A 21,957-nucleotide genomic window follows, 5' to 3' on the forward strand; every position below is an offset into this window, starting at 1 on the left:
ATACGGTATTTTAATGTTGGCTGACCTCATGATCAACAGAAAAACTGAATATGTACTATCCATTTTGTTTAAATTTGTTCTTTTTTTTTTATTAGAATCGGTAGAAATGTTTGGTTTCTATGGTTGGTTGTTTTGCACTACAAGAAACAGGAATGTTTTATGATTTATTTTTGTATTGATCTGATTTGTTTTACTATTTAATGGAAGTGAAGTTTATACAGTTTTTCTTCTTTTTCAGGCTCAGAAGTCATGGATCGAACGAGTATTTCACAAGAGAGAATGTGTTCATATCATACCAAGCACCAAAGACCCCCATAGGTAATTGCATTGCGTGCAAAAAGGAAATGAAAGTATAATTTCAGGAGTATGACAGCTAAGTTAATTAACATCACTTGCCAATCCTATAGAAATACTTCTTGCTAGGGATGTGCAGATCAAAGAATTTTGTTTTACTTAATGTTTTCATTTTGGGGGAGGGGGTTGTTTATCAGTTTGTTTAATGTTTAGGTTTGGTTCATTTCCTGAATCAAAATATATATTTAAAAAATGTTAAAAAGCCCAAAACAAATAAAAAAAATGGGACTTCTCTGAGGCCCTCCAACCTGCATCTTCCACATCCAAGAAAACTGTGGAGCCAGTAGAGATGTGAATCGTGTGATCGATTGTCTTAACGATCGATTTTGGCTTGGGGGGGGAGGGAATCGGATCGTCGCAGTTTTGTTTTTTTTTTAAATCGTGTAAATCGTAAATCGGGGGAGGGCGGGAAAACCGGCACACTAAAACATCCCTAAAACCCACCCCGACCCTTTAAAATAAATCCCCCACCCTCCCAAACCCCCCCAAAATGTCTTAAATTACCTGGGGTCCAGTGGGGGGGTCCCAGTGTGATCTTCCACTCTCGGGCCACGGGTGCGTCAATAGAAATGGCGCCGGCGCCATTTTGGCACCGGCCGTATGGCCATATTGCCGTATTGCAAAATGGCGCCGGCCGTATCGCCGGCACCATTTTGCAATACGGCAATACGATTCGAGTGCAGGAGGTCGCTCCCAGACCCCCACTGGACTTTTGGCAAGTCTTGTGGGGGTCAGGAGGCCCTCCAAGCTGGCCAAAATTCCCTGGGGGTCCAGCGGGGGTCCGGGACCGATCTCCTGTGCTCGTGACGTCGGGGGACAGGAACCAAAATGGCGCCGGCGCTACCTTTTCCCTGTCATATGACAGGGCAAAGGTACCTGGGCAAAGGTACCTGGACCCCAGGTAATTTAAGACATTTTGGGGGGGTTCGGGAGGGTGGGGGATTTATTTTAAAGGGTCGGGGTGGATTTTAGGGTTGTTTTAGTGTGCCGGTTTTCCCGCCCTCCCCCTTCCCCCGATTTACAATTTTTGACGATAAATCGGGGGAATTCCTATTGTATATTGCCTCTAATGATTTTTGACGATTTAAAATATATCGGACGATATTTTAAATCATCAAAAAACGATTCACATCCCTAGGAGCCAGTGCCTCCCTGGACCTCTCCAATCCCCCTCCTATCCCCAAAGAAAACTGCAGGGCCTGAGCCTATCTGGGACGGATTGAGCCCCAAGCCCCTCCAACCCCCTCCCACTCCTAAAAATGTGCCCTTCTTTGGGGGTCCCAGAGAAAAAAAGGGGCAAGAGTGATACTTGCTCCTGCTCTAATAGGTATGTGTAGTCATTTCATTTTTGTTTAATATTTGCATATAACTTTTTTTACACACATAAGATTGTACTGATATACAGTATACATTTGTACTCATATGTCTGCATACCGGAATTTGTAAGATGTGTTTAAGAAAACATGAGTGATCAGATAAAACACATCTGTTATTTTTAATGTGTTTCAAATTAAACTACTATGCATCACAGAATAGTGCAATCATTAAACTATAGCAATAAAGGAAATAATAACATGGCCCTATTCAAAAGTTTACATACCCTTGAATGTTTGGGCCGATAATATACACTCAAGTTGACACACACAGGTTGAGAAGGCAATGAAGGATAGGTATCCACACCTGTGCCTTGTTTGATTTTAATTAGTATCTGTGTATAAATAGCCAAGGAGTTTCTTAGCTCTTGAGAAACCCTTGTGCATTTCATCCAGGGTTGCACTGACTTTGGTGGTTACTGAAGCATGGAGAAAGCAAAAGAATTGTCAAAGGATCTGCGAACAAAAGTAGTTCAACTTTATAAATCAGAAAAGGATATAAAAAGATATCCAAAGATTTGAAAATGCCAATCAGCACTGTTCAAACTCTGATCAAGAAGTGGAAAATTATGGGTTCTGTTAATATCAAGGTAGACCAAGAAAGATTTCAGACCTAATCACCAGGAAAATGTATTGGAATGCAAAGAAAAAGCCACAAGCAACGTCCATTGAAATACAGGATTCTCTGAAACAAAGTAGTTTGAGTGTTTTAGCATTCACAATAAGGAGATACTTAAACAAAAATAGGCTGAACGGTAGAGTTGCCAGAAAAAAATCATTGCTGCACCAACACCACAAATCAGCCTGCTTACAGTATGCCAAACCATACCTAAAGAAGCCTCAAAACTTCTGGAACAATATAATTTGGAGTGATGAGACCAAAATTGAACTTTATGGTCATAATTATAAATGCTACGACGAGAAACACACCATCCCTATTGTGAAGCATGGAGGTGGATGTCTGCTATTTTGGGGGGCTGTGAGCTACAGCAGCACAGGGAATTTAATCAAAATTGATGGAAGGATGAATGCAGCATCTTATCAGAAAATATTGCAGGAGAATTTGCATTCATCAGTCAGGAAGCTGCGCATTGTTGTGTCCGTCGGTCTCAGATGGCTTTGCCCCATATGCCTCACCTTGTTCTCGGCTCCTCCCGCTTACCTTGTGAAGATGGCTACCGCTACATCTGGAAGCCGCCCTCTCCGGCGTCCCCGGTATGGCTATGGCATTGCCTCCCGCCATGTTCCTCCCAAGGGCCTACTAGGGTGCACGCACTACCCACGTCTTTATTCCAGCAATGGCACGAACCTCGGGGGCGTCCTCCTCAAGTGACATCATGCCATCTGGGTATATAGCCTGTACTTGTTTGCTAGCTCATTGAGTTAGCAAGGATTGGTCTCGGCCGGTCTAAACTACTCTGCCATTTCCTTGCTGCCGCTGGAAGCTCTCTCTCTTCCCTTTGGGATATTGACTAACCTGGGTACCCGCTCCTTGGGAGCCCTCTGCTTTATTTCAGGTGCCTTACTGGGATCAGGTACTCGCTCCTCGAGGGCCTGCTGTCCCTGCCTTGGTGTCTGTACCATCTACTTCAACCTGGTGGAATCGCCAACCTACAGCTACCATCTAGTGAGTAATCTACTCTCAGTCGGTCTCATCTACAGCATTGCTTTGCCTGGGAAATCTACACCGGAATCCCCTATACCAATGTGGTGAGACTGTTTCCCTCTGCCGAAGGCCCCGGGACTGCTATCTCTGGATCACCTCACTACTGCCACCTCTGGTGGTACACATCAAGCTGTATAAAAAAAGAGCTAAATTTTGTGTTTGTGCGTCCTGAGTCTAGCCCAGTACTGTGGCTCCCCATGGGGCTTCTCCCCGTGGGCGTGGTCATCTGCCACAGTACCCAAGAATCCACCCAAACCTTCATCACTTCTTCCTTCTCTTCAGCATCTTCTTTATCTTTTGGTTCTACCACCTTCTTAGATCCTGCAGGCCTACCAGGAACTTTTTTTCCAATATCACTTTTACCCTTGGCACGATATGCTACAATCTCCTTTTCATATTTCTCCTTTAGTTTTGCTGTCTATTGTTCATATGTTAATTTTTCTTTGACACTTTGCCCACATTTCACCCAACTTTTTAGCAGTATCTCCAATTGACAAGCCTGGGTTTTCACTCTTGATTTTTGGCCGATGATCTGCGCAGAAGAGGAAGAAAGCAGAAGGCAGTCTTTTTGGTGCATTTGGGTCATTTCTTTTTCTTTGTCTTTTTCTCATCCTTAGGAGGGATATAATTTTTCATCTCTCTGTCATAACGATCTTTATCATTCTTTTCAAGATCTTCAAATTTTCCATTTTCCTTCGCTGACATTGTCTTCCATCTCTCCAAGAAATTCTTGGAGAACTCAGCAAAGTTGACCAAGTAGTCTGGGTGCTTTTTCTTGTGCTCCTCCCTGCATGTCTGCATGAAGAAGGAGTAAGAGGACGTCTTACCCCGTGGCTTATTTAGATCTCCTTTACCTATTGGCAAGAATGAATTTCACCTAGGATGTGCACTAGGAAGAAGGTTCTCCTATCTCTTCTTCACTCTAGTCTGCTCTTATTATATTTGATTCATGCTCTATCAGCCCTACATCGATTAGGCTACTCTCCAGATTGCCAAATGGATTTCTCATTGCCATGAGCAATGCCTTGCCGGAGTATCACCTGTTGTACCTTTGGATCGCACACTTACTTCATAGTTTCTGGGCCCACCACCACATGACATCAAGTTTGCAGATGTGTTTAGCAAACAGCAGGTGGAGGTCATGTCACCTTATCACTCCTACAATTGTGCTATTGAATGATCCCTGGAAAGGTACACCCAGTGGCAGGTTATATCTGCTCTCTGCCCCAGAGACTGAAGCTATGACCATGAATATTAAAGAAAAACTGGACAGAGGCTTCATTCTCCCCTCTTATTCACCTGCTGGGGCTGTATTCTGTTACACGTGCCACCCGTGGCAGACCCACAGCACGGCCCTCTCACCTTCTTGTACGGACTCCAGTCCTGGTTCCTCTTCACTGGTGGTGGTGAACCGCCAACTCCGACCTTGGCCCACCTCCAGTGTCTCCAGCTCTGCCATGGTCCCCAGCATTGCCAGCCAAGATGCCCCTGCTCGTCAGCCTCTCCACGTGGCCCGCGGAGAGATGCCACCATCGACGCCACTCCCCTCCCTAGGAGCATGTGCACGCATCGCTGATTCTTGTAAAGGGCCTGGCCACGGCCCCGGATGCTGACGTCAGACTCTTCAGTGTATATAAGCTAAGGCCTCACTCCATAGCGTTGCTTTTGCAACAGGTCTCCTCGTACTTGTTGATGATAGAGAATTATCTCTACTTCGTGTTCCTGTCTCCTGTGGTTCCCAGTTCCTGTTTCCTCGTTCCTGCCCTGTCTATGTGTTGGAATGACTCTCTGGATTTTGACTTGGCTTTGTTTGACTACTCTTCGGCTTATCTCCAACCCAGGACCTTTGCTACGTTTGACCATACCTGCCTTCTCCGTGCCCTGACCATTGCCTTGATTGACTACGCCTGCCTTCTCCGTGCCCTGACCAACTATGCTACACAATACTCCATGTCCAGAATTCTACATTGCTTGCCATGACCTTTACTTGACGCCAGCCTTGATTCCAGCCTGTCAGTGACACTTCTTCTAGCCTATCTCCTGGATGTGGACTTACAACGCTTCAGCCTTTCTTTTCTTAGGCGCCTCCAGTCACCTTCCGTTCCATTGGTGCCTGAGTTCCTGTACTGAACCCAGTCCAGGGTAGGACTACACCACCTATCGACTGCTGTCTCTGGGCTGAACCACCTTACTTCACGAACCAACCTCGAGGCACACCTAAGTTCTGCCGGCCCCGGCACCCAAAGGCTCAACCCGCGGGGAACAAGGGCTGGCATAGGTGAAGCTCCTGTGGCCTCTATCTTCAGCCCACCCCACCTGCCAATGGTGGGGACACGTAGGTCCCTACCTATGGGTTGCATCAACCCCACCTCAGCCCAAGGGTCCACCTCCGATGCAACATATTCTTTTTTGTAGGGAAGAAGAATGAGTCGTTACATCCATGTATTGACCATCATGGTCTTAACTCCATTCCCAAAAGAACTGCTATCCTCTTCCCTTGATGTCCAAGCTCTTGACCACCTTCAGAGCACACAGATATTTACCAAGCTGGACCTGCAGGGGGGTCATACAATCTGATCAGGATCCAAGAAGGCAACAAATGGAAGACCATCTTTAATACACATGACGGACACTATGAATAAACTAACGATGCCCTTGAGTTGTGCAATGCCCCTGCAGTATTCCAAATTATAGTCAATGAGATCTTTCAGGACCTGCTCTACTCCCATGTCATAGTCTATGTGGGTGATATCCTGGTCTTCTCTAAATCCTTGATGGAGCAACTATGTCACATGAAACAGGTCCTCCAGAGACTCCGTGAGCACCATTTGTTTGCCAAGAAGTGTACCTTCAAGCAGGAAGAACTTATTTTCCTTGGATATATCATCTCTTGCCAAGGCCTCTACATGGACCCAGACAAGCCACACTGGAGTGTCTCCAAACCACTTCCTTGGGTTCACAAATTACTATGGCAATTTATTCATGAGTATTCCACCTTGGCCGCCTCACTCAAAGTTCTTACCAAGAAGGGGGTCGGACACCAAAAACTGGACCTCAGATGGTATCCAAGCTTTTGAGCATCTCAAGGAGGAGTTTACACTTGATCCATGGCTACATCACCTGAAGCTTTCCAAACCATTCATTCTGGAGGTAGATGCATCCACCATCAGAGTAGGCACTTTTTTCCTGCAGCATAACTCTAAGGGTATCCTCATTATCTGGTCCTACTTCTCAAAAATGTTCTCTCCTGCTGAGAAAACTATACCATTGGAGACTGTGAGCTACTAGCAGTCAAGTTAGTGTTAGAGGAATGGCAGCACCTTCTAGAAGGGGCCAAATATCCAGTAACAGATCTATACAGATCACAAAAACCTGGAACACCTGGCACAAGCGCAGAGACTGAACCCTCAGCAAGCTTGCTGGTTGTTCTTTTTCAATCAGTTTGACTTCAAGTTGCAGTACCATCTCGCTAAGAAGAATCATCATGCTGACACCCCCTCAAGCTCCTTTGATACTGAAGGCTCTCTGAAGCCCCCATGACATGTCATCAACCCTGCAAGAATTGTGGTTGCTGCCATATTCATAGTTCCTCCCGGGAAGACCATGGTTCCCCAGTGTCTACAACAGAAGGTTTTTCAGTGGGCCCATGTCTTCTGGCTGGTAGCTCACCTGGGTATCACCCAAACCTTGAAGTTAATCTTTCGACACTACTGGTGGCCATAGATGAAGAAGGACATGAAACGGTAATTAGAGTCTTGCCCAACGTGTACAATGAATAAGAGTATGTGAGCTTGACCTTGGTGGTTGTTAATATAAGAACATAAGAAAATGCCATACTGGGTCAGACCAAGGGTCCATCAAGCCCAGCATCCTGTTTCCAACAGTGGCCAATCCAGGCCATAAGAACTGCCATTCCCCAAGGAACCCTGGACCCACCTGGTCACTGCTTTTATCACTGACATTTCCCTCTCTGGTGACACCACCATATGTGTGGTAGTGGATCTATTCTATAAGATGATGCATTTCTTGCTCCTCCCAGGCTCCCTTCAGCACCTGAATTGGCTCAACTCATCATCCAAAATATCTTCCATCTGCATGGATTTCCCTTTCACATCCTCTTAGATCAGGGGAGTGCAGTTCACAGTTTGCTTCTGGAAAAGTCTGTGCATGAAGTTTGGAATTACCTTGGACTTCAACTCATTCTACCATCCCCAGAGCAATGGGCAAATTGAAGGAGTGAACCAGAGTCTTGATGCCTTTTACAAGCCAATGTAAACCCACAGTAGGATAATTGGGCTTTCCTTCTCTCTTGGGTGAATTCTGCCACAATTTCTATGAAAGCAACTCCACTGGGTCATCTCACTACCACATAGTGTTTGGGCACCATCCCCATACACCAAAGCCTGTTCCAATTTTAGACACTTGCCTTGTAGCTAATCTGATGGGGCATGAACTCTGAGAGCTCTGGCAGAAGACACATAGTCTTCTGGAACAAGCAGCAGAACAGTTCAAGAAGCAAGAAGACAAAAAACATTTCCCTGAGTCCCAATTTCACCCATGAGACTTGGTTTTGCTCAGCACAAAGAACTTGTGATTGAAGATACCGTCTCTGAAGTTTGCACTGAGATTCATGGGTCCATTTCCCATTGAGCAACAATTAGGTCATGTGACCTACAAACTCAATTTACTGTTATCTTTGCAGATCCATGATGTTTTCCATATGTCCCTGCTGAAACCTGCAATTCTCTTAGCCAGGCAAACCACCCCTCCAGTCTAGTCCATTGAAGAAGATACCCAGTATGAGGTCCAGGAGATCTCGGATTCTCACAGAGTGAGGGACCAAATCCAGTATCTAATCTCCTGGAAAATCTTCAGAACAGAGGAGAATTCTTGGGAGCCAGCCTCTAATCTCCAAGCCCCACAATTGCTAAGGGACTTTCATAGGAGGCTTTCCCATAAACCCAAACCCAGGAAAAGGGGAAGAGGGCTTTGGAGTGAGTTACTGTTACAATGCTCATGGGAAGCCCCAGCAAGCTGCCTCACTCACCCCTGATGTGGCCCCAGTCCTTTCGTTGGCTCCATGCAGCTCCCCGCTACCCTGCTCCAGCTCCTCCCTATGGATTCCCATTCCAGTGGGAACACTGAGAGGAGAGGATCATCTTGCTGGTGGCTGAAAGGAATCAGTACGTTTTTGCTTGGGACATTGTCTTTTTTAAAAGTATTGGGGCAAAGTTAACTATTTGGGAATATTATTTAGTGTGTTTGTGCCTTTTAATAGTCAGAAAGGCAGTGAATAAACAAGTTAGACTGTTTGTATTTTAAATAGTCAGTCAATAACGAAGCTAGTAAGCAGTAGATAGTGTTAGACTGCTTGTATTTTTAAATAGTCAATAAGGTAGCTAGTAAGCAGTAGGTAGTGTGTTGATTTTTAAAAGTCTGCAGAACTGAGTGTTCTGCAGACTTTTAAAGAACTGAGTGTTTGTATTGAAAAAAAAAACCCCACAAAAAAAACAAACCCCAAAAAGTAGCCAGAAGCTATAAATAAGCTAGGAGCAGTGTATACCTAAGTAAAAAAGATGAATAGTTCAGCTCAGTTACTCACCTTGGAAAGGTGCTGAGGTAGTGTGATTGGGTTTGAATAGGGACCAACATTTGTTAATCAAGAGAGCAGTGAGTCACTCTGGCTGACTAACTGAAGTTAGACTGTATTTCCCAACCTTCCCACCCCTCACCCACGCACCCATCGCCCACCCACCCCTAGCTCATCCCTTAATTTATAGGCAGGTGCCACTTTCACAAAAAAAAAAAACCATCAACAAAAACTTTATTGAGAATTCGATCAGACCCTGGTAGGCCACTACCAGACACATAGGGCCTGATTTTTAAAAGCATTTACTTGAGTAAAACTGGGCTTTATTCGAGTAAATGCACTTTACTCGAGTAAGTGGGTTTTTGAAAATTGCTACAATATATGCCATTGAATTGTCCATAGGATTTACTCACATAAATGCACTTTACGTGAGTAAATAGCGTTTGAAAATTGCTACAATAGTAGTTACATTTATGCGCATAACTCCTTTTGAAAATGACCCCATAGTGAATTCACTAATACATTTAAAGGACATTAGACACATTCCTACTCCCAGAGCAACCTAAAACTTAACTAGGAACTGATCAAAATTGAGATGAAGGCAGCAGTCCAGCAGCAAGAGGGGGGCTTCCCAGTCTTTTGCATAGAGTGTCACATGTATGATTTTTTACCCACCGGTGAGTTGTACATATGCATGCGATGCAAAGAGCTTCTGGCTCTCAGAGAATGAGTCCGATCTCTGGAGGCTAGAGTGGCAGATCTGGAGGAACTGAGGCAGACAGAGAGGTATATAGATGAGACTGTCAGGGACATAGTAGTCAAGTCCCAACTTCAGACTGGCAGCCCTGGTGCTGCCTTGGAGGAAGAAGGTCTCGTGATGGGAGAGCACCAACCAGGTGCAGCAGGAAAGGATCCTGTAGCAAGGACCTGCTCTCCAGGTGATGCATTGTCCTTTCGCACTGAGGATATCTCCCCAAGGCCTACTGCCCAGGAGGGAAGGGTTAGGTCGGCCGTCATAGTTGGTGATTCGATTGTTAGGAATGTAGATAGCTGGATGGCTGGTGGGTATGAGGATCGCATGGTAACATGCCTACCTGGTGCGAAGGTGGCGGACCTCACGCGTCACCTAGATAGGATTTTAGACAGTGCTAGGGAGGAGCTGGCTGTCATGGTACATGTGGGCACCAACGACATAGGAAAATGTGGGAGGGAGGTTCTGGAAGCCAAATTTAGGCTCTTAGGTAGAAAGCTTAAATCCAGAACCTCCAGGGTAGCATTCTCTGAAATGCTTCCTGTTCCACGCGCAGGTCACCAGAGGCAGGCAGAGCTCCGGAGTCTCAATGCATGGATGAGATGATGGTGCAGGGAAGAGGGATTCAGTTTTGTTAGGAACTGGGGAACCTTTTGGGGAAGGGGGAGTTTCTTCCGAAGGGATTGGCTCCACCTTAACCAGGGTGGAACCAGACTGCTGGCACTAACCTTTAAAAAGGAGATAGAGCAGCTTTTAAACTAGAACAAAGGGGAAAGCCAACAGTCGCTCAGCAGTGCATGGTTCGGAGAGAGGTATCTTCATATGATACTAATGATGCATTAGAATTAGGGCATCCCGACAGTGAGGTTCCAATAATTAGAAAAATAGTCCAAGTGCCTGTAACTAAAAACTCACCTGAGCTAAAAAATTCTAACTTATCCCTATCAAATAAAAAGCAGAATGAAAATACAAACAAAAAACAAACTTTGAAATGTTTGTATGCTAATGCCAGAAGTCTAAGAAGTAAGATGGGAGAATTAGAATGTATAGCAGTGAATGATGACATAGACTTAATTGGCATCTCAGAGACATGGTGGAAAGAGGATAACCAATGGGACAGTGCTATAACGGGGTACAAATTATATCGCAATGACAGAGAGGAGCACCCGGGAGGAGGTGTGGTGCTTTATGTCCGGGATGGCATAGAGTCCAACAGGATAAACATCCTGCATGAGACTAAATACAAAACGGAATCTTTATGGGTAGAAATCCCTTGTGTGTCGGGGAAGACTATAGTGATAGGGGTATACTACCGTCCACCTGGTCAAGATGGTGAGACGGACAGTGAAATGGTAAGAGAAATTAGGGAAGCTAACCAAATTGGTAGTGCAGTAATAATGGGAGACTTCAATTACCCCAATATTGACTGGGTAAATGTATCATCGGGACACGCTAGAGAGATAATGTTCCTGGATGGAATAAATGATAGCTTTATGGAGCAATTGGTTCAGGAACCGACGAGAGAGGGAGCAATTTTAGATCTAATTCTCAGTGGAGCACAGGACTTGGTGAGAGAGATTACGGTGGTGGGGCCGCATGGCAATAGTAATCATAATATGATCAAATTTGATTTAATGACTGGAAGAGGAACAGTGTGCAAATCCAAGGCTCTCGTGCTAAACTTTCATAAGGGAAACTTTGATAAAATGAGAAAAATTGTTAGAAAAAAACTGAAAGGAGCAGCTACAAAAGTAAAAAATGTCCAAGAGGCATGGTCATTGTTAAAAAATACCATTCTAGAAGCACAGTCTAGATGTATTCCACACATTAAGAAAGGTGGAAAGAAGGCAAAATGATTACCGGCATGGTTAAAAGGGGAGGTGAAAGAAGCTATTTTACCCAAAAGATCTTCATTCAAAAATTGGAAGAAGGAACCAACAGAAGAAAATAGGATAAAGCATAAACGTTGGCAAGTTAAATATAAGACATTGATAAGACAGGCTAAGAGAGAATTTGAAAAGAAGTTGGCTGTAGAGGCAAAAACTCACAGTAAAAACATTTTTAAATATAACTGAAGCAGAAAACCTGTGAGGGAGTCAGTTGGACCGTTAGATGATTGAGGGGTTAAAGGGGCACTTAGAGAAGATAAGGCCATCGCGGAAAGATTAAATGATTTCTTTGCTTCTGTGTTTACTGAAGAGGATGTTGGGGAGGTACCCGTAATGTAGAAGGTTTTCATGGGTAATGATTCAGATGGACTGAATCAAATCACAGTAAACCTAGAAGATGTGGTAGACCTGATTGACAAACTGAAGAGTAGTAAATCACCTGGACCGGATGGTATACATCCCAGAGTTCTGAAGGAACTAAAAAATGAAATTTCAGACCTATAGTAAAAATTTGTAACCTATCATTAAAATCATCCATTGTACCTGAAGACTGGAGGATAGCAAATGTAACCCCAATATTTAAAAAGGGCTCCAGGGGCGATCCGAGAAACTACAGACCAGTTAGCCTGACTTCAGTACCTGGAAAAATAGTGGAAAGTATTCTAAACATCAAAATCTCAGAACATATAGAAAGACATGGTTTAATGGAAAAAAGTCAGCATGGCTTTACCCAAGGCAAGTCTTGCCTCACAAATCTGCTTCACTTTTTTGAAGGAGTTAATAAACATGTGGATAAAGGTGAACCAGTAGATGTAGTATATTTGGATTTTCAGAAGTTGTTTGACAAAGTTCCTCATGAGAGGCTTCTAGGAAAAGTAAAAAGTCATGGGATAGGTGGTGATGTCCTTTCGTGGATTGCAAACTGGCTAAAAGACAGGAAACAGAGAGTAGGATTAAATGGACAATTTTCTCAGTAGAAGGGAGTGGACAGTGGAGTTCCTCAGGGATCTGTATTGGGACCCTTACTTTTCAATATATTTATAAATGATCTGGAAAGAAATAAGACGAGTGAGGTAATCAAATTTGCAGATGACACAAAATTGTTCAGAGTAGTCAAATCACAAGCAGATTGTGATAAATTGCAGGAAGACCTTGTGAGACTGGAAAATTGGGCATCCAAATGACAGATGAAATTGAATGTGGATAAGTGCAAGGTGATCCATATACGGAAAAATAACCCATGCTATAATTACACAATGTTGGGTTCCATATTAGGTGCTACAACCCAAGAAAGAGATCTAGGTCTAGGCGTCATAGTGGATAACACATTAAAATTGTCGGTTCAGTGTGCTGCGGCAGTCAAAAAAGCAAACAGAATGTTGGGAATTATTAGAACGGGAATGGTGAATAAAACGGAAAATATCATAATGCCTCTGTATCACTCCATGGTGAGACGGCACCTTGAATACTGTGTACAATTCTGGTCGCCACATCTCAAAAAAGATATAATTGCGATGGAGAAGGTCTACCAAAATGATAAGGGGAATGGAATAGCTCCCCTATGAGGAAAGACTAAAGAGGTTAGGACTTTTCAGCTTGGAGAAGAGACGACTGAGGGGGGATATGATAGAGATGTTTAAAATCATGAGAGGTCTAGAACGGGTAGATGTGAATCGGTTATTTACTCTTTCGGATAGTAGAAAGACTAGGGGGCACTCCATGAAGTTAGCATGGGGCACATTTAAAACTAATCGGAGAAAGTTCTTTTTTACTCAACACACAATTAAACTCTGGAATTTGTTGCCAGAGGATGTGGTTAGTGCAGTTAGTATAGCTGTGTTTAAAAAAGGATTGGATAAGTTCTTGGAGGAGAAGTCTATTATCTGCTGTTAAGTTCACTTAGAGAATAGCCACTGCCATTAGCAATGGTAACATGGAATAGACTTAGTTTTTGGGTACTTGCCAGGTTCTTATGGCCTGGATTGGCCTCTGTTGGAAATAGGATGCTGGGCTTGATGGACCCTTGGTCTGACCCAGTATGGCATTTTCTTATGTTCTTATGTTCTTATTTTTAATGTATACTGTACCAAACATATGCACATATATTTTACACATGAAAAAAATGTGACTTGCTCAAGTAAATCCTTGCATAAGTTGGTATATTTTAAAACTTGTGTGTGTAACTGAGGTTAGCAGTTTTCTGGTTCTTCCACCACCCCATCAAGCCCCCCCCCCCCCTCAGCCTCAGATCCCCTTCAGTTCACCCAGACCTCCCACCCAACCAACAATTGACCACGTACCTATCTGATATCAATTGTGTGAGATAATTAGCAGGTGTAAAATTGTGCGAATAAGTTAAATGTACTTGCATAAGACTTATAAAATAGCAACGTAAGCACACAACTCTTGGTCCCGCTCCAGAACACCCCTAGACAAACTACATTTTTACTCATCTAGATGTGCACACAAAAGCAAATATACATGTGTATGTTCGATGTTTATAAAATAGCATGTAAGCAAGTACAGGCTACTTATGCACCTATATGTTAACTTTTAAGAGAGGAACTCTTTGAAATTCATCCCAAAATGTGTTTACAATACTGTCTCCTGTATTTCAATATTTAGTCCTGCAGTAGATGGGTTTTATGATAGCACAAAACATTGCACTGCCACTTTGGACAATTACTATGTGATCGATTAAGAATGACAAATAAATAAACGCATTGAAACCTTTGTAGTTTACCCAGTGATTTGTTTTATAATCTGATGTGTGTCATTGTCATATTTCAAGTCATTTTTGCTTGATGTTGCAGATGTTGCTGTGGGCGTCTCCTGGGTCAGCATGTGGGATTGACTCCAAGTATCTCCGTTCTTCAGAATGAGAAAAATGAAGGCAGGCTCTCTCGAAATGACGTGCAGTCAGAGAAGTGGTCCGTCAGCAAGCACACTCAGCTCAGCCCCACTGATGCTTTTGGAACCATTGAGTTCCAAGGAGGGGGCCACTCCAATAAAGCCATGGTAATCTATCATGTCTTGTTTCTTAGATTTGTAATGATCTTAATCATAATAGGCTTTTGTGAATGTAACAATTTAATGTTTCTTCATTCTTTATTGAAATGTACTCTTTAGTTTTATTTATGCACTATATTTAAATGTCAAAATAACAGATTTGAGCAAACTGATTTCTTTAAGTTTTATGCTTCTTTCTTTGTTTTCTTCGCTATTTCTTGATTACAAAACACATGATCAGACAAATATGTAATAGAAGAATGGGTCCCAGCTTTTCTGCTTTGTTCCCAATCAAGAGCTGTAATGAGATCAGAAACTAAAACACAAATCAAGTCCTTTGAAAATAACATGTTTAACAGTTTCTTCCCATCATATTCTATGATTGTTGAAAATTATGTATTATAACTAGAACGGACACTTACCTTTTGTTTTAGGAATCAATAGCAAACTACAACCTGTCTTGCATTTTGCTCGATTGTCTAAGTAGAGTTATTTTCCAGTCCACCATTTTTAGGTCCCAAGCCACAGGTCAAGAGCCACTCAATTGGAGGACCAGCCATGTGTGCGGGTATTGTGCATCTAGATTATTCAATCACAACATAATCCATCACTATCTAATAGTTTATGAAAATTCAACAGAATGCTATATAATAAGTGACACTTAAGAATGAGGAAACGAAAGAAATAGGAAAATTTAGCACGTTTGTCTGTTCATTTTGACATGTATGTTATATTTTTCTTTGTCAACTGTATTGTACAATGGAAGTATAGAGAACTGTCTTAGTTGTCTATGCTGTACAATAATTGAATGAACGGAGAAAGCACTGACTGCAGGTAACCATATCTATATCCTAGTGAAAGCTAAGATTATCCTAACGGTTTAACTCTTGCTCCAGTTAACTCTGATAAAAGTAGCAGGCTAGTAACCACAACCCTGTTACAATGTTTTGTAACAGTGTTTGAACAAATCAACGCAAGATAATTTAACTAGAGAAAAATAGTCATGTGGTAAGCCTCAATTAATGATCTACGCCACTGATAGTGTTGACTTTGGAGAATATGCATTTTTAAATAAATAAATGGATGAATAATTACATAAAAATAATATTACATTGCTTTGCTGTTTAGCATGTCACATCTATACTTACTGTCTTGATTTACAGATTGAAAACACAGAAATAAAAATATTATAAATTAAGTAAAATCAAGGGTTGGCCCAATTACTACTTGCTTATGACTCCTAGAATTCTAGCAAATAGGCCCAGAAGGGATCTTAATAGGTCATTTAGTTCATGCCCCTGCCAACAAAAGGATCAGTTGTACCTAAACCATCCCACAGAAATGTTTTCCTCCAATGATAAATATTCTGCCACTGCCTTAGGTAAATTATTCCAGTCCTTAAGCACATATACTTCTCTTGAATATGGTTTGCCACTGTAGCTTTACAGCATATTCTTATACTAACCTGCAATTACAGCTACCAAACTTTGCTGCTCAATATGAATGAAGTTTGAGGGGTTTCAAATAGAAAGGGAGCAATATAAACATTGATATTCAAAGGGTTTCTCTGGGTATCTTTTCAAGTTATCTGAACTAAATCTGAGGTTTGAATATTCCCCCTGCTCTCCAGATAAATTTTGTCAGGGTAATTGATTGCCTGAACAAAATATAGCCAAATAAAAAGAGGTAGTAATGGAGACAGTCTATGTGCATGGTTAAATTTTAGCTGGTACTCAGCTAGCATTCAGCACTAGGGATGTGAATCGTTTTAGGACGATTAAAATTATCGTCCGATAATTTTAATATCGTCTTAAACCGTTATGGAACACAATACAATAGAGATTCTAACGATTTATCATTATAAATCGTTAGAATCGTGAGCCGGCACACTAAAACCCCCTAAAACCCACCCCCGACAGGAGGTCGTTCAGCGAGGGTTCCGGCGCCTCGCTGAACGACCTCCTGCAGTCGATCTCCTGCCGGCGCCATTTTCCGTACGAAAACGATTCGCGGCGGGAAATCGCTCCCTGACCCCCGCTGGACCTCCAGGAACTTTTGGCCAGCTTGGGGGGGGCCTCCTGACCCCCACAAGACTTGCCAAAAGTCCAGCGGGGGTCCGGAAGGACCTCCTGCCATCCAATCGTGTTCGTCTATGGCCGCCGCCATTTTTCGGCGCCATTTTGGAAAATGGCGCCGGCTGAAGACAACAAGATTCAGTAGCAGGAGCCCGTTCCGGACCGCTGCCGTTCCGGACCGCCGCTGGACCCGCAGGTTATTTAAGTCATTTGGGGGGGGTTCGGGAGGGTGGGGGATTTAATTTAAAGGGTCGGGGGTGGGTTTTAGGGGGTTTTAATGTGCCGGTTTTGCGATTTTACGTTTTTTTGATTTTTCACGATTTTTCACGATTTTTCATGATATTTTACCCCCCCAAACGGCAACAATACGATTCCCTCCCCCTCCCAGCCGAAATCGATCGTTAAGACGATCGAGGACACGATTCACATCCCTATTCAGCACTACTCAGCTAAAGTTAGCCGAGTAAGTCTGGTCGGAAAAATACCTGCCCTAAAAGTACCTAGATAACCGTATCTAGGTTTATTCAGTGGAACATTTATTTGGGTATATACCAGATAAATGTTCCGTAGGTAACTTTTCCAGTGACTAGCCCACTGATTATCGATCTCATAGGTTTTATTCACAGAAAATCAGGACTAAGGAAAATGTGTTGTTAAAAGATATTCATGAAGCTCAATGAATAAAAATACTCACATCTTATTAAAAATGTACTTCAAGAGCCAAGTATAAGCCCTATTTTGACTGATCCCTGCAGAGGATCATGTAATTCATTCATCAGCTTCATTACAATTTGCAAGACTCTCATTATCCCTTTCCTGATACATGGTGTCACTCTCCTGATATCACCAACATCTGGAATTGTGTGGAAGAAGCACAATGAGCATGCTCATGCTTTGATATTCCTGAGAATTAAGAGTAAGAAGCCCCAACTACTTCAATTACCACACACTGCCTGATTTGAATGGGTTCAAAACACTTATGCACACCAAATCCTAAGGAATCAATTAAAAATGGATAAATAAAAGAAAAACAGAACACTTGTGTACCTATACTGAAGATAAGAGGCTATTCTATAGAGGTTTGGGAGGGCTGGCATAAATGTTACAGTACAAATTAGAAAGGCGGAGGTCCATATTCAGACATAGCCTGTAAGAAACTGGTTAATTTTAAAAGGAGCACGCATGCGCCCATAAACACGAGTATTGGCACGCAAGCTCAGATACGCCACAATTTTAGATCGTGCCCAAACACACATGTATCTTTTAAAATCCCCCTGCCGCACATATGCGTGTGCACGTAATCTTAAGAGGTGGCTCGAGTAAATGTCTCGCGTATATTTCCGCCAGGGCTTTAGAGGTTTTTACGCGCATATGCAGAAGGATTTTAAAATATGCTCTCCTGAGGGAAAAACTAGTTTTTCCAATCAGTCCACCAGTTTTGTCCAGTTCATATTAAAACCTTCAAGACCCCTCTGGTTCTTCATCCTGCAAGCCCCCCCCCCCCACTTGACCCCAAACCTTCATGCTGGGCTGAAAGTCCTAAAGCTCGAGATCTCTAGACTTGCTCCTCATCAGGACCGGCAGTAAAGTTACGCGGATAACATACAGACACGCCATGGTCTGCTTTTTTAAAATTTGGAGTTGCTTGCATGTCTTAGCCCTGCCCCAGAATGCCCATGCCCCGCCCCCTTTCACCGCCTTATTCTTGATGCAAGCATGGGTATGTAGGCGCATACTTTGCAGCTTCTTAAAATTTGTGTTGCTCGTACACAGCCTGCATACATGCATATGTGGCCATTTTTGCACAAGCAATGCTTTTAAAATCTACCTCTAAGTTAGCCGGTGTCACGATCACGCCCCTCCGCTCAGCAGTCGGTGTGGACCTTGCTGGGCTTCAGGAATCCCTCTCCGCTCATACACCACTGTCTGTCCACTCGTACAGCTCCTGCACACCGCTGCTATGGACTCCTCCAGTACACAGAAAAAGGTCTTTATCAAAAAGGGTTTAATGTGGTCCTGTAGCCTCACCGGCTGCAGTCCTGTAATAATGCCTGGTTGTCCTTACAAGCCCCCAAGCCTAACCGCTTAGGTTCTCCTTAAGAAGCCCAGAGTTAAACAGCCTTTCAAATCATAATTCCCTTCCAACCTTTATCATACACCCATTTAACAACACAGGATTTACCATCCCCCAACCTCCTGGTTATTCCACCTCCATAGAGGAACAGCTGGAGCTTTCCTCTCCCCAGCTTACCTCCATCTCCTCCTCTCTGACTCTGAGGCGCCGGGCTTTTGTGACCAGCTCCAGCACGGCAGCACACCCTCTTCCTCAGCTTCCATGGACTCTGCTGAGTCATAGGGATCAGTCCCTATTTCCTCCACCTGTTCCTGCTCACTTTCCAGCCAGGGGTCAGGTGCCGGTTCAGGGAACCTGGGAAGTGTAGTCTTTCTCATCTTCACATGGGCCCCCTGCTGTCTGGCTCTGGTATTACCTACCACCTTATGGTGTCTTGTTAGTTCCTGCTCTCGGCAGTGCTGCACTACATCACACCGGTTAAGACTTGTCCAGCTAACTTAGCCAGGATATTCAGTGGTGCAGCTGTGCTGCTGAATATACCCAGAAAAATGTAAAGTTAGCCAGATAAAACAACCAGCTAACTTTAGACCTGCTTAATAGGAGGTCTAAAGTTAGCCAGAAACTGTTTTCCTTTGGGCGGCAGTACACTTTCATGTACATGGAGGAAAAGGAAAAGAAATTGAGATTTTTATGAGACACGAATGAAAAGTGACTTTTGAGATAGTGTTTTTCTGATCATAAGCAGTAGACACTGACATCTTTATGCAAATGTGAAGGTTAAATACATTTGTATAATCTGGATGACTGAGCCCCTGATGCAGCCGAAAAGGCAAAACTCGGCCAGAGTCGGGCACTCTCATTTTTTAATCTGGATCAATTAGAATAAATATTTAATTTTCCAAGGCATCAGTCTTGTTTTGTTTTTTTCACATCTGTGGCTATGCTAGACCGACTTCTGTTTTGTTTTTTTTTGGACTTTTTTATCAAGCTGCTCTATCTCCTGGTATAGGCACTCTATTGCATGGATACATCTACAAAGGATACATTTTGAATCTTTAGTTATGCATATACAGTTTGAATAACCAGAGTGGAACCAGACTGCTGGTGCTAACCTTTAAAAAAGAGATAAAGCAGCTTTTAAACTAGAACAAAGGGGAAAGCCGACAGTCGCTCAGCAGCACATGGTTTGGAGGGAGATATCTTCAAAGGATACTAATGACGCATTAGAGTTAGAGCATCCCAAAGAGAGGTTTCAATAATAAGAAAAGTAGACCAAGTGCCTATAATTAAAAACTCACCTGAGCCAAAAGATTCCAAATTATCCCTGTCAACTGAAAAGCAGAATGTAAATACAAACAACAAACTCACTTTGAAATGTTTGTATGTTAATGCCAGAAGTCTAAGAAGTAAGATGGGAGAATTAGAGTATATAGCAGTTAATGATGACAATAGACTTAATTGGCATCTCAGAGACATGGTGGAAGGAGGACAACCAATGGGACAGTGCTATACCGGGGTACAAATTATATTGCAATGACAGAGAGGAGCACCCAGGAGGCGGTGTAGCACTTTATGTCCGGGATGGCATAGAGTCTAACAGGATAAACATCCTGCATGAGACTAAATGCAGAATTGAATCTTTATGGGTAGAAATCCCTTGTGTGTTGGGGAAGAGAATAGTGATAGGAGTATACTACCTCCACCTGGCCAAAATGGTGAGATGGACAATGAAATACTAACAGAAATTAAGGAAGCTAACCAAACTGGTAGTGCAGTAATAATGGGAGATTTCAATTACCTATAACAATCACGTATCAATCAAGTTTTTATAATTTTTGTGAACATTAACTTGTGAATCAATTTATCTTAATATATTGGACCTTTATAATACCCGCGGTTTGCAAGTATGTAACTTGTAATTTTTACCATTATGGGTCTTTTTAATGATTGGTCCATAACCTATATATATATTTTTATATTTGCAAATTTTTGCTTTTAATTATTTCTTGTTTTTTTTATAAAAGAAATGTGGAAAAAATACTTCCCTTAAATGGCGCTGTCACGCTTCAAAAGTCCAAGGTCCGGAGTTAAGAATGCAAGTCCGATGTGTCCATGTTTCGTGGGCTGCTGCTTCAGGGACTGCACTGGACAGTTCACAATGTGAAATATTTTCCGGTCGGTGCTTGTCAGGTTAAGTGTGTCAGTAATTCCATATAACTTCCCAACTTTTTTTCGAGGTCCAGATTAAATTTTCTCAGACCTTGCTGCCATTTCCTCTTGTCAGCTCAGATCTCGAATAAAACTTGGGAAGTTATGTGGAATCACTAACACACTTAACCCGACGAGCACCGACCGGAGAATACTTCACATTGTGAACTGTCCAGTGCAGTCCCTGAAGCAGCAGCCCGCGAAACGTGGCCACATCGGACTTGCATTCTTAACTCCGGACCTTGGACTTTTGAAGCGTGGCAGCGCCATTTAAGGGAAGTACTTTTTCCACATTTTTTATAAAAAAAAAACCAAGAAATAATTAAAAGCAAAAATTTTCAAATACAAAAAAAATATATATAGGTTATGGACCGATGATTAGAAAGACCCATAGCGATAAAAAGGTCCAATATATTAAGATAAATTGATTCACAAATTAATTTTCACAAAAATTATAAAAACTTGATTGATACAACGTGATTGTTATAGGTATACTGTTGTTTCGTTGTACATTGGACTAATTGATACAGATTTCAATTACCCCAATATGGACTGGGTAAGTGAAACATCAGGGCGTGCTAGAGAGATAAAGTTCCTGGATGGAATAAAAGACAGTTTTATGGAGCAATTGGTTCAGGAACCAATGAAAGAAGGAACAATTTTAGATCTAATGCTCAGTAGAGCACAAGATTTGGAGAGAGAGGTAACAGTAGTGGGACCACTTGGCAATAGTGATCATAATATGATCAGGTTTGAATTAGTGACTGGAAGGGGAACAGTATGTAAATCCATGGCTCTAGTGCTAAATTTTCAAAAGGGAAACTTTGATAAAATAAGAAAATAGTTAGAAAAAACTGAAATTTGCAGTTACAAAGGTAAAAAGTGTGCAACAGGCTTGGACATTGTTAAAAAAAATACCATCCTAGAAGCACAGATGTATTCCATGCATTAAGAAAGGTGGAAGGAAG

General features: G+C 42.6%; 1 protein-coding gene and 1 pseudogene across 1 annotated transcript in view; one reads left to right on the forward strand and one right to left on the reverse strand.

Moving 5' to 3' along the window:
• TRPM3 (transient receptor potential cation channel subfamily M member 3) overlaps window positions 1–21,957 on the forward strand; it is a 466,889-nt gene that overhangs the window by 5,679 nt on the left and 439,253 nt on the right. The window contains exons 2-3 of the mRNA XM_029615931.1: window positions 239–318; window positions 14,437–14,641. Of these exons, the coding sequence (XP_029471791.1) occupies window positions 239–318; window positions 14,437–14,641 (285 nt within the window). The remainder of the gene's footprint in view (window positions 1–238; window positions 319–14,436; window positions 14,642–21,957) is intronic.
• LOC115081011 lies at window positions 2,335–4,852 on the reverse strand (annotated as a pseudogene).

Source organism: Rhinatrema bivittatum, chromosome 1, assembly GCF_901001135.1.
Source record: "Rhinatrema bivittatum chromosome 1, aRhiBiv1.1, whole genome shotgun sequence".
Classification (NCBI taxonomy): Eukaryota; Metazoa; Chordata; class Amphibia; order Gymnophiona; family Rhinatrematidae; genus Rhinatrema; species Rhinatrema bivittatum.